The sequence below is a fragment of the Mustela erminea genome, chromosome 6 (assembly GCF_009829155.1).
Source record: "Mustela erminea isolate mMusErm1 chromosome 6, mMusErm1.Pri, whole genome shotgun sequence".
Taxonomy (NCBI): domain Eukaryota; kingdom Metazoa; phylum Chordata; class Mammalia; order Carnivora; family Mustelidae; genus Mustela; species Mustela erminea.
Genome location: NC_045619.1, coordinates 19,415,944 through 19,429,342, shown reverse-complemented (window position 1 = coordinate 19,429,342; position 13,399 = coordinate 19,415,944). Strand labels below are relative to the sequence as shown.

The following is a 13,399-nucleotide window of genomic DNA, read 5'->3' as shown; positions in this document are numbered from 1 at the left end:
TTGTGGATGGGGCAGGGCACTGAAAAACATGGTCAGGACAGAAACTAAGTAAGAACTCTCCGAACACGGCTCTCCATTACCACTGCCCTGGCGTCTCCACCCTTGCACCTCCAATTGTTAACTGACACCAACAGAAGGAAGTTAGAGTCAGGAACCTGATCAATGTGGCAAAATTCAAAGAATGTTTCCTTGTTCTTTAATGAAGAAAACCAGACCCTAAAAAATTCTGAGCCCAGACCTTTATGCCTTCTGTTCTAGAAGAAAAGTACTCACGTTTTACAGTCTGCAATGCTTCTGACAGAACTACAGGTATCTTGACATAAGGTCAGAAGGAAAGAACACCATACAATAGGGCAAGTGGGTCTAAAAACAATAAATGTTAAGGAAAAGGCATGTCTCAGGGGCAGCCTCCAAAGTCAACTCTAACTAATGGCATCAAAGTGTGAAGAGTTAATAGGTAAAAATCCCCGAATACATTAGTGGCTCGATTAGCTATTTATGGATAAAGGTTTCACATTATCAACCATTCCAAATATCTGAAGCATACTCCCTTTATGAGTGAAGGCTCTTAATAAATACACAGGTTGCATTGTTAAACAAATGAATCATGTTTCTGTCTGAGAAACCAGCAAACCAAGACTCTTAAATTTTTGCCCAAATGAAAAGTAAAGAGTAAGGATCTTTTGTAAAGAAAGAGCCATCTTCATGACAATCCTGTGGCAGAAGAGACCCTCTGTGCATATGACTGTCAGCTCTACTATAACGAAATGGACCACAAGAGAAGAGTTATGCATTAAATGAAATGTGCTATACTCACTGCTCTGTTTCCTATGCTCTTACCAGTTTTATTTTAGAAGAAAGATTTTCTGGCAATTTTGTTTTTAGTTGATTTGTTTCCTTGAATGTCAGTGGAAATCCACTCAGAAAAGCCAAATCTTGCATTAGCACTAACCCAGGGACTTCTTTATCTGTGGTCTAAAAGAAGAGGGGGGAAACACAACTCACTTTCCACATCAAAAGGCTGGTGAAAACTTATAGCCTCAAAATCAGAATATTAAGATTACTTAAATCAGCATTCATTAATACTTGTAAGCCAGGCTCAGAGAAAAAGTATACATTAATTAGCCTCTCAAGGTAAAACAGCTTTACTACTTATACTTTTATTCTAGTCTACTGCATAAATACAGTTAATTTAAAATAACATACCAAATAGCCCCTCCAAACTGTATGTCTGCTGTTTCCTTTAAATATTCCACTCTGGGCATCTTCAACTACAATAAAGAATACAATAAGCAAGCATGTTTTTAATGAATACTTAACTATGATACCTGCCAAAAACACTACAAAATATTTTGAGAGCTGTAAAATACATGGTCTCAAAAACAGGTAGTTGGGGAAGACAAATTCAACCTATGCAACAAAAGGGGAATGATGTAATACCAGTGCACAATTAAATGTTAAATTCTGCAGTACTGAAGAGGAAGTTCATACAGAGAGCAGAAACATGAAAATGATAGAATGACAGAATCACAGATGTCAGAGCAAACATATTTAATTTAAAAAAAAACAAAAAACAACCTGGATAGAATAAAACATTTGGGAGTGGTGAATACAAGAAGGGTAACCAGAAGGGGGCTCTTGACAGCCAGGCCAAAGGCATCTAGATAAACAGCGGGGAGCGACTTTAAATTCTAGGGTTCCCCAACGGTCACAGGGAATTCCTAATATTCATCTGGTAAGGCTGAATAGAGCAGATTAAGTTAAGGATGGAGAGGGCCAATGACACAGCCCAGCTGGGAAAGAGTTCTAAAATGAGAGGGACAAATAAAATCAGCAACTTGATCCTGACATATGGAGATCCCAGATCTTAGAAAACAGAAGAGAGGTCAGAGGGCTATAATCTGCAAAATGGGCATAGAAAAAAGCAGGGTCCAGCCTGGCAAGATGGCTGTCAGTTCTGGGCAAGAGTCTCAGATGTATTGTAAAAAACAAAATTGGTGAGCAATAAAAAAATGAAAGCTTTTGCAGTATACTGTTAATCTTTAAGGGAAGCATTGAGCATTAAGAGTAGGAGTTCATTATTTATCAGATATGCACCTCCCTGGCTCCCCCGAAACCCCACTGACATGGGAGGTTCTGCACTGGTCGATCAGAGCATTCTAATAGATGTGGTGTAGCTATCTGTAAATAATCTCAGCAAAGGTAACTAATGACATCTCATGTCATCTTTATGATTTTAACAGAGACTTTGCCTAGATCTCAAGTTTGGTGGAGTATAAACCAATTCTGACTAAAGAATGAAATCATAAAACTACTGTCAACGTAAAGAGAGGATTTAGAGGTCTGCTATAGGTTCTATCTTGTTCAATGATCCATCAAAGTTTTAGAAGACACAGAAGACATGCTTGAAGAATGTGTGGATTTACACGAAGCAGACAGAGAAATAATTATTCTGAATAACATACTAGGAGTTCCCCAAAGTTCTTACTATTTGGAGCAACAAGTCAAACCTAGCAAAATGAAACCTCCTACAAACAAAGACCTTTAACTTGGCACCAAAAACCAACTATGAAAGCATAAATTGGCCAAGTATTTGAGCATTAGCATGTATTGTTTCTTTTTTCTTTTCTTTTTCATAGGTCTCCTTCCTCATCACGGGTCTTGAACCCACAACTTTAAGATCAAGACTTACATGCTCTACCAACTGAGCCAACCAGACACCCCTATATTAAGTTTTTTAAAAAAGACTTAGGAGTTTGAAGTCCAGGGCGAGTTCAGTATGTCAACAATGTACTATGGCCATACTGAATTTCCACTGTAATTTCTGTGCTTTTGAACAGGAGGACTTAGGATAAGAAAAGTGGTATTCCCCAACACCAACCCATGAGTAAATCCTGTTGGGCTGACCTTCAAAATACCCAGAATCCAACCTCTCCTCACCACTACTCTGATCCAAGCCACCCTCCCCCTTGTCTGAATTGTTACAACCTTTGCCCCTCCTCAGTTTATTCCCACCACAGCAGCCACACTGATCCTTTTGGAACATGAGTTAAATCACATCACTCCTATACTCAAAACCCTACAATAACTGCTCACTGCATTTTTTTAAAAAAGATTTTATTTATTTGACAGAGAGAGAATAAGCACACAAGCAGGAGGAGCAGCCAAGGGGGAGAGAGAAGCAGACTGCTGAGCAGGGAGCCCTACATGGGGCTCGATCCCAGAACCCTGGGGTCATGACTTGAGCCGCAGGCAGACACTTAACCTAGACTGAGCCATCAGGTGCCCCTGCTCATCACATTCTGAGTTAAAGCCAAAGTCTTTGTCATGGCTGCCAGGGACGATCCCACCAGTTTTCCCATTACTTCTCTAGGCTCATCTTTTGCCCCTTTCCCTTGTTCACTCATGGGCATAGAAAGCCCAGTCACAGAGGCCTTTCTGCTCTTCTTGAAATATGCCAAACACACCCCTGCCTCAGGGTCTTTGCACTGGCTCATCCACTTAACTGAAACACTCCTTGTCCATATATTCACGCTGCTGGCCCTCTCATATTCTTGAAATTTTCACTCGGAAGTCACCTTCTTGGTAAGTCTGCCTTTAGCACCCAGTTTCCTCTGCTCAATTTTTCTCTACACCACTTGTCTTCTGCAAACATAATTTACTTGTATTCTGTATTTATTGTGTCTCCCTCTGTTGAGATGTAAACTCAATGCAGGCAAAGATTTCTGTCCATTTCTTCACTGTTGCACCTTCAGCTCTGAGAACAGTACTTGGTATACACTCAAAAAATAACAAACAGTCCTGCTCTCTCTGCAAATGAACCACCTGAAAAAAATGTTCTATTCCAGCTGACACACTTTAAAAGTAACAGAAACCATGGGGCGCCTGGGTAGTATAGTCGGATGAGCTTCTGACTCTTGGTTTCAGCGCAGGTCATGATCTCAGGGTCATGACATGGAGCCCCACATCAGACTCCTTGCTTGGTGTGGAGTCTGCTTGAAACTCTCTCTTTCTCTCTCTCTCCTTCTGCCCCTCCCCCATGCTCACTCTCTTTCTCTAAAATAAATAAATCTATAAAAATAAAAAAATAAATAAAAGCAAATGAAACCAAAGCTCACTCTGAGAAGAATAAACTAGGACACAGATAAGCCCCTAAGAGACAGCTAAAAGAATAGGAATGAAAAGAAATGTCACGGGACGCCTGGGTGGCTCAGTTGGTTAAGCAGCTGCCTTCGGCTCAGGTCATGATCCCAGCATCCTGGGATCGAGTCCCACATCGGGCTCCTTGCTCCGCAGGGAGCCTGCTTCTCCCTCTGACTCTGTCTGCCACTCTGCCCGTGCTCGCTCTCTCTCCCTCTCTGACAAATAAATAAATAAATAAAATCTAAAAAAAAAAAAAAAAAAAGAAAGAAAAGAAATGTCACATGGGAAAGAGATTACATTCGTTCTGGAAGATCCCAACAGGTACAATTTAACCAGTGTGAGAAAGCTGTAAGGAAGCACTCCATAATTCCTTGTAAAGGTCAATGTAGTCCAAAGGCAAAATGAATTATCACAGGAGAAAATTCGTTTCCTATAAATCAAAGGGGATAAGCTTGACCGGAAAAACCACTTTGCTGAGCAATCCAGGCCCAGGCTGCAGGACTAGACTGTGCAACTGCTGAAGTCCTGTCTATTCTACAGAGCCTAGACCACAAGTACAGTGACACAGAATGGAGGGGCAGAAAGGACACATTTCAGAAAGAGAAAAAAGCCAACAGCTCTTGATGATGAACTTGAAAAAGGTTAAATGAGATAAATGGAACATCAAATGTGGATACAAATTTTTTATCTGTATCTAGGGCCAAAATTTAGCCACTGCTTGTTTTATATGGCCCCAAGCTAAGAACAGTTTTGACATTTTAAAATGGCTAAATGTTAAATACTTATACAAAATATCTACATAATATCCTCCATGTTGCCTCTTGGCCCACAAAGCCTTAAAATATGTATTCTCTGGTTCTTTAAGAAAGAATTTGGCAATCCCTGATCTAGATAACTGAGGAGAATAAAGAGGGAGTCTGTGGTGCACTAGAAGTATAAGCTCCCTGATGGCCATTCTTTGCTATTTCCCTGTTACCTGGAACAACAACCAAAACAGAGCAGTTGCTCCACAAATCTTTACTGAACAAATGATTAAGCAGGGCAGTCAAACAGAAGCCCAAGTAGGAATTCAAAAACAGTGCTTAGAAGACTATAGTTTAATATAAAATTTATTTATATCAAAACTCACAACCTCGTAAGTCTTTACTATGTTATAAAATTAGAGGAAAAATCCAAGATTCTCTCCACATATGTTGTAACTGAGTTATATAATTCTTAACATAATGTCATTCTTTCTTCTCCTCAGGTAAAACATTATCAAAGTACCTTAACTAATTTAAAAAAACAAAGCTAAATTTAGCAAAACAAGAAATCAAGATAATTTGCTATAATTTGTCAAAGGTTATCCCTTTACTTTTCCTATATATTTAACTATAACTCAAATACAAAAATGTTATTTATACAAAATAATTCAGAAACAAATCTACAGTGTAAAGGTGGCGATATCTGCACTTAGAAAGGTTACAATTTTCTTTTAAATTACAAATAACTTAAGTGTCAGAAAGAAAGCATGATGTTAGACACTGTTCAGGACACAAATTGGTGAGTAATAAGGTCTCTGTGCTCGATTAAGAAATTAGATGAGGGCACCATAAACTCCTGTGTAATCAAAAACTACGTTTTGGTGCACCTGGCTGGCACAGTCAGTTAAGCATCTGACTCTTGATTTTGCCTCAGGTCATGATCTCAGGCTCATGAGATGGAGCCTCACATCGGGCTCTGCACTCAGCATGAAGTCTGCTTGCATATTCTCTCTCTGCCTGCCCCTTCTAAAAAATAAGTACACACACACACACACACACACACACACACACAGAAACCTAAGTTGTGAGTCACATTACAAGTACAAAAGGGAGACAGAAAGTAAAAATAAATAAAATCATTGTGAGTGTACTGTCCACGAGACAGAGGTGGGGCTTGAAAGAACAGGAGGCAGGCTGGGAGAGGAAGAGGACCAGGAGAACAGCACCACACATGTGTGAAGACACGGGCAGCCTCAAGGAGATGCAGCAGGGCAGGGACACGAGGAACTAAGTGCAGAATCAAGGCTGAGTCCTGAACACCAGGAGGAGGAATCTGTATCCATGCAGAAAACAAATACATACTACTGTATTATCGTCTTCAAAAAGGAGGCAAACCAATAAAATCCGAGATTTCTGATTTATTCAGATTGCGTGCCAGGGAGATGGGAGAGAAACTTTACAGGTTGGCAGAGCAGCTAGGCGGCTATCACCGGGGCCTATGTGAAGGAATTCAGTCTGGTGTAGACAAAGTGAGATAAGTAAAGGAGGGAATCATTTGTGAAAAACAAAAGCAAGTAATAGGGTGAGATAAATTATCAGTGATGGAGGTAAAAAAGAAGAACACATCAAAGATATTTCAAAGATTTAAGCTGGGAGGTATGACACAGAAAGAATGGGAACTTAAGAACAGGACTCAATGCTGTAAAAGGGACATGACCGTTTTCATTTTATACAGGTGAAACACATGTAGCCTCCAAGGAGAGAGGCTCAGTACAGAAGCATGAGAGACAACAGACCAGAGTAGACACAGGCATGGGGCTCACCAGCTCAGTGGCCAAGTGGGAGGACAGGATCTCTGAATGTGTGTATTATTCTATCCAGAAATTACAATTTCAGTTCTATTATCTGACCAAATAAACTGTATAATCAGATAATTCAGAATGTAAAGTAAGAATCTTCCAGTATGCTCTGTTCAAACTGGAAAAAATAACTTGCTGAAGAGTTATATGGCAAAAAATAATAATAGTAATAAGCCTCCACAATAACTCAGAGCCAAGCGAATAAGGTATCAAATTTAAGGTCCTGACCACAGCACAGAAAGGCAAGTGTATTACAGGGAGTAAGATATATGTAATCCCTTTCTGAAGTTAGGGCTGAAATACAGTGGCAGCTCTTTTGCTTCTCCTTTTATGTTTTTAGTTTATCACGTACTTCGTTAAAAACTGAATCATGTCTGTTCCATTTAGAATTTTGTTATTCAAACAATCAATGATGACATGATGTTAAAATACCGATAGGAGATCTTACCATTCTTAGCACTGTCGAAAACAACAACTGAGACATTAGTGGAAGGGTTTTTCGGTTTTGCAACATTGACTATGTCACTGGCAGAATGAAAAGATGGATAAAGAGATGGCAGTTCCTTCAATGTGATGTTGGCCGGCAGAGCTGGATCCAGGACAAGCATTGGCACCTTGATGCAATGTGTCAGCAAACACTCCAACTGCTTCTCACTGGAACAGACACCAACATGCTCAAAAACATTCTTGAAAAATTAATCAACATTGAAAAGCTTGTTTGTACATTAAATTTTCTAGATGTTTTTCTATATCCTATAAAAGTCATATTTAATAAACACGAATCTTGTCAGGAATATAAAGACAGCAAGTATGATATAAAATTATTTTAAACAAGGGCAGCTTTAGAGCTTTAGAAAGTGCTTTCAAACTCCTATTAATATAATTGCCACCAAAATTTACTAACTCAAAGGTACACAAGAAATTAAGCATTTCACTACCATTTTAAATATTTTTCATAATTCCAATGAAGTCTATCATTAGGCAGATTAGGAAGTAGATAAATTCTGTTCACAGAGTGTCAGCCTACCAGATACAATTTACCAATTCACAAATACACTGGAAAGACATGACACTAATGTAAATAAAAGCAAATGTAACAAGGTTCTAAGATGAATGTTTCAGATATTTCTATCTAAACATAAGGAATACCTAGAATAAACATAATACCTAAATAAACAATGGACAAAACACAGCTGGGGAACTCACAAAGTGGGAGCTGTGACTAGTTAATATGTAAAACTGTCCAACCACAGTAATATTTAAAGAAATGCAAAAGGAAACAATGAGGTATCACATTTTGTTTACTAAATTAGCATCCCTCAAAAAAAAGGACTCAGTGTTAGTGCAAGCACAGTACACCTATTCCTCTCAAACACTGCTGGTGTCACTGCAGGGGGGTATTTCCCATTTCTTCTCTGGAGAATTAATTTTATAGCATTCGCATGTGTCCTTATTAAGACCCATAAAAATTTATACATATGCTTCTTCCTCAGTAGTTTACTTTCAGGAATCTAGTCCAAGCAGAAGAAGAGAAACAAAACAGGGAAAACACATATACACACACACACACACACACACACAGAGAGAAAATGTGACAGACCCAAATATAAGATCACAAAATATTTACAATAGTGAAATACAGAAGTGCCCAACATTTAGTAAATTACAGTACAGTTATTTTATGGAATATTATTAACTATTACAACTGAGAAGAAGCACCAAGATAATTTATCAACAGATATGTATAGATTATATAAACTTTAAAATGATACAAAATTGTACATGGGTTATAAATTATAAAAAAAGATTATAAATTACGACTATAAACACATGCATGAAAAGGGAATAATATAATGATCACAGCTGAATGAGACCATAGAATTATGTGAGCCTATGTTTTTCACTGTCCTCTCAACCTTTCTGTAATGTGGCACTATTACTTTGACTACTTTAAAAATGTACTTATTTTTAAAATATCGGTATTTTAAAAATTAAAAAAAATTAACAGTGGTATTAACAGTAGTATATACAGTACAGTACTATTTTATAAATGAATACACATAACATAAAAAAATGACTCAGAGGGCACTTCAAGATCTCTAAATTCCTCAGGCTCATTTCTATAAAATAACTCTTCTAAGTCTAACAATTAAGTGGGGGGAGTGCAGTTAACAGAGATTTCTGCTGGTCAGTGAGGCAATCTTGTTTTTAGGGCTATTCAGAATCAGTTACAATTTAAATCACAATAGCCACATTATGACAGCTTTTTCAAGGAAATAAATTAGTGAAAACACTGGGTCTAAGTCATACTTTAAGTGTACCAAGAGAAAAGAAAACCCAGAGAGATTAATGAAAACGACAGAGAAGAAAAACCTTAACATCCAGAAACCTAATCTATCAGAAACGATAAAGCTTTGATTAGGTACAACCTGGGTAAGAGTTCTCAATCAACTATGCCTTTGGCACTGTTAGATTTTCCATCTAATGGAAGCACTTAATTTGGGGGTCAAAAACTAGCAGATGAGGGATTGAAGAGGGACAATAAATATAAAATACTGTGTATTCAACAAAAACAAGTTAGAACCTGGAAGTTTTACTTCAACATTTCAACCTCTATTCCTGAGGAGAATCAACACACTTACCTCTTCTTAGTTGGTTCCGTTGTGTTCTTCCCAAGGATTTCTCTAATGAAAGCAAATATATTTCATTACATATGCATAGGCTAGTACTAGCCCTAAATGTGAACAAGAGGTTACTGACAACATTGATTTTCTTGGTTACTCCCCTGGAACTAACCAGTAGGTTAAGAAATATAATGCTTACAACATTTAAGATATATAAAATTTTAAGTTTCAATGAAATACACTCAAGTTATTACCATCACATACCTTCCACAATAACTGAAAAAGCTGACATACAAGCTTCTACATTTTACTAGTAAAATCAGGTTGCCAAAGTCATTTTCATGCACTGGGAAGGTATAAAATTCCTCTAATGCAAAGAGAAAGAGACAATTTGTTGCAGTATAACTTGGCCAATTACCTGCAACTGGGAAGCACCCATTAACATTTACAAAGAAATGAATGGAGAAATTCTCAACAAATACTGCTAAGGAATCAGAAAGGAAGAAAAATCAGCCAGATCCCTAGCTCTAAAGGCTCTCCATTCAAGGGCATTGTACCTTTCCCAGGGAATTAACAGCTCTTACCATGTAGTTATGCTGAATAACAAACACCTTATTTCATGAAGGTATGACACCTGGGACTCAGCCTGAGTAAGCAGAAGTCCAGGGCTTTCTTGGGAGGCTCCTTTCCCTTTAGGGCTCTCAGAGAGCAAGGCATCACTAGAGTGGCACAGTCATAAAATGGCCATCTTACAAAGTGAGGCCAGGATGCCACTAAAGTGGCTGAGTTCTCCTTGGGCACCAAGAAACAAGGGTTGGATACATGACTGACAACATCTTCTAATGGCACGAATTTGAGAGGGGCTAGCAATGAGAGGGGCTAGCAATGTTACCAGATTTTTGTTTGGACAGCATTGTGAAAATCACCTTTCCTTCTGAAATGCACTGTTACTTGTACTCAGAACAGTGTGTGTTTTGTTTTTAAAGAATCAGTTTTACCTCATTGCTTTCTGCTCCTCCTCCATCTGTTCTCTGACTTGCTGTAGTTCCTTCAGTAGTTCAAGATCTGTGCCATTCACCCAGGTATAAACCACATCGATCGGCATCGGCAGACAGAGCCTAGGGCAAACCCACAGGTCTTCCAGCTTACATGCATTTTTCCAATACATTTGGGAATAAGAGTATAAAAGGGTTTAAACTCAAAGGTTATGGAAAAAAAAAAACCCAAAACAATGAAAAGGTAATCAAACCAGCCAACCATATCATAAAATTGCATGTTTCAAACTGGTGCTAGGAGACTATTTGTTGAGAACTTTCTCTGCAAGATGCATGCAGATCTCTATGCAGTTCTGCACCATTTACTCCTCACAACCACCCCGCGAAGAGGCTGCCATCACTCCACTTTAAGATTGTCAGGAGATCTTGGAAACTCAGTTTATACTCCTACATGCTCAGTTTAGCAAACAAGGGTGCTGAGATACAAATGTAGCCAAACAGAAAAGAAATTAGAAGCTAAATAAAATTACCAAAAAGGGAATTATCCAACATTCCCTAACGATGACCCAGTTCTATTTTCCCAGCCCTGTTTTATGCCGCAGCACTCCTTATTCCCCGCTGCCCCAAGTCCTGCCCCTCCCAGCCCAGCCCTCTCCTTCCCCTGCCCTGCTTTTTCTTGTCTTCATAGCACTGACCACCTTTCTAACATATTAAATAATTGACTTGTTACCTACACTGGTAACTGTGTGTGTCCTTCCTCCAGAATGTAAGCTCCAAGAAGGCAGGAAGCTTTCTGTTTTGTTCCCTAAAGTACCCAATCGATTAGAAAAGTGCTGAGCACACAGAGCAGCTCAGTAATTGTTAAATGAGTCAATGATATATATGAGACACTAGCACAGACCTTCCTGAACTTGCCCGACTTAAGTTTCTTATTATATTTTCCTCAAAATAAGCACTCAGGCAGGCATCTAATTCTTGACTATCTCACCTAGGTCTTGTGTTAGTGTTTGTTCAAGTTTTACCCCTGCTGAAAGCTGTCTTTCCCTTTCTTTTACCAACCAGACCAAAACTCCCCCATCTTTCAGGTCTATTTTGGACCTATGATACAGGAGTTCATCATGACTCATAGGCAAGCCTGGGTGGCTCAGTGGGTTGAGCCGCTGCCTTCGGCTCGGGTCATGATCTCAGGGTCCTGGGATCAAGTCCCACATCAGGCTCTCTGCTCAGCAGGGAGCCTGCCTTCCTCTCTCTCTCTGCCTGCCTCTCTACCTACTTGTGATCTCTCTCTGTCAAATAAATAAATAAAATCTTTAAAAAAAAAAAAAAAAGATGTGAAGGAAGTGAGAGAGCAAGCCATGTGGATAACTGGGGGACGAAAGGTTCAGAGAATGGGAACACCACGTGTAAATGCTCTGAAACAGATACCTCACTGGCATGTTCAAGGGGCTAAAGGCCAGAGTGGCAGAGACAAGGGGAGAAAAGGGAGGAACAAAAGAGAAGATGAAGGTCAAAGGAGAACCAGGGACCCAGAGCTTCATGGGAAAAATGAGGAATCACCTAATACTCAGCTATATGTGAAAACTGAACATTTACCAACCCTCCTGACAATGTTTACCACTGTCTGCAGAATAACATCTAAACCATGTCATAATCTACACCTGGTGCTTTAGACACTCCGGTCGTTTACCCCAATAAAGTAAGACTTGCAAGGTTTTGTGCCTTTAAACATGCCTCTCCCTCTGCCTAAAATATCCTTTTTTTTTCATGCTTTGTTGAACCACTTCCTCCTTCCCCGATCGCCCTCTTCCCTCACCTCCCACAAAGAGAATGTACTGCTTCCCATGCAGCTTCCATTATACTCTGTACTCTAAGGAATCCTTAGCACGCTATGTTGTACTAGTTTTTATGCATGTCTATCTTCCACTAGATAGACTATTTCTAGAGCAGATGTGGTACCATAAATTTTGTGCCCTGTTGCATTAATAACTTCCTCTCTTCCTCTAAACAATGAATTTTGGAACACACACACAGAAAATTAAATAAAATTAAATTTAAAAAAAACCAAAAAACAAAAAAACTTCCTCTCTTTCCTATATTTTCAGGTTCTCTCTCCTCACCCTAACAGTAAGTGAAAGCTTTCTCAGCTAGGTCTTTTATGCAGTTATTATACCAATGGTTCTCAAACATTAGTAGGCATCAGAATCACCTTATGGCTTGTAAAACAGATTGTTAGGCTCCAACCCAGAGTTTCTGACCCATTAGGTCTGGCGTGGGGCCCCAGAACTTGCATATCTAACAAGTTCCCAGGTACAGCAATACTGCCAGTCCAGAAATCCACAATGATAACTGTTTATATACAGGTTGTAGTTCACATGCTTAAGTTAAAAAAAAAAAAAAAACCTTCCCCACTAAAGTGCCAGTTCTGTATGAGGGTAAATGAGTTCCTCTTGGTCATCACGAGATGCCTAGGAATAAGGTCTGGTACATGAGTGGGATTTAACATATACTTGTTGGCTAAATAAAGTTCATTCTCTCAACATATATATCAGTCTTTTCCATTAAAAAGAAATGTCTTGCATTGCCCACACCTAAATTATCCAAGGTCATCTCACTCCCAATAGCTTCGACCAAAAATTAATCTGAAAAAACTACTTTGGTGACATATTTTTTAAGGGTTTTCTTCCCGAAGATTAAATAAAAAAAAAAAAAAAAAAGGATTGCACATTCCAAAGCTATCCTGTACAAGCAATTTCAAGCAATTATCTGCTATTAGAAATTTTTTAATAGAATGAGGAAATATCCATACATGTTCAAATGGGGAAAAAATTAAGTATATAATGGTTTTATGTACTGGCTCTAGTAAGCTTGTATTATACGATCAATTTAATTCTCTGGTGTCAAACAAACTAGGAGATCGTGTGATCTGCCCGAGGTCAGTGAGTCAGTTGTTTTTCTACTATTAGACATAGCCACAGTGAGTTTGAGTCTTTCTTTCTAACCACGAGACCACTATATCTTAGTTTCCAGATGAAAAG

General features: G+C 38.8%; 1 protein-coding gene across 3 annotated transcripts in view; it reads right to left on the bottom strand.

The window, feature by feature from the left end:
- GNPTAB (N-acetylglucosamine-1-phosphate transferase subunits alpha and beta) overlaps window positions 1-13,399 on the bottom strand; it is a 76,344-nt gene that overhangs the window by 30,565 nt on the left and 32,380 nt on the right. For all 3 annotated transcript variants that reach the window (XM_032346597.1, XM_032346596.1, XM_032346599.1), the window contains 5 exons: window positions 10,368-10,487; window positions 9,388-9,429; window positions 7,194-7,399; window positions 1,207-1,271; window positions 841-975 (listed from right to left, as the gene is read on the bottom strand). In XM_032346597.1, the coding sequence (XP_032202488.1) occupies window positions 841-975; window positions 1,207-1,271; window positions 7,194-7,399; window positions 9,388-9,429; window positions 10,368-10,487 (568 nt within the window). The remainder of the gene's footprint in view (window positions 1-840; window positions 976-1,206; window positions 1,272-7,193; window positions 7,400-9,387; window positions 9,430-10,367; window positions 10,488-13,399) is intronic.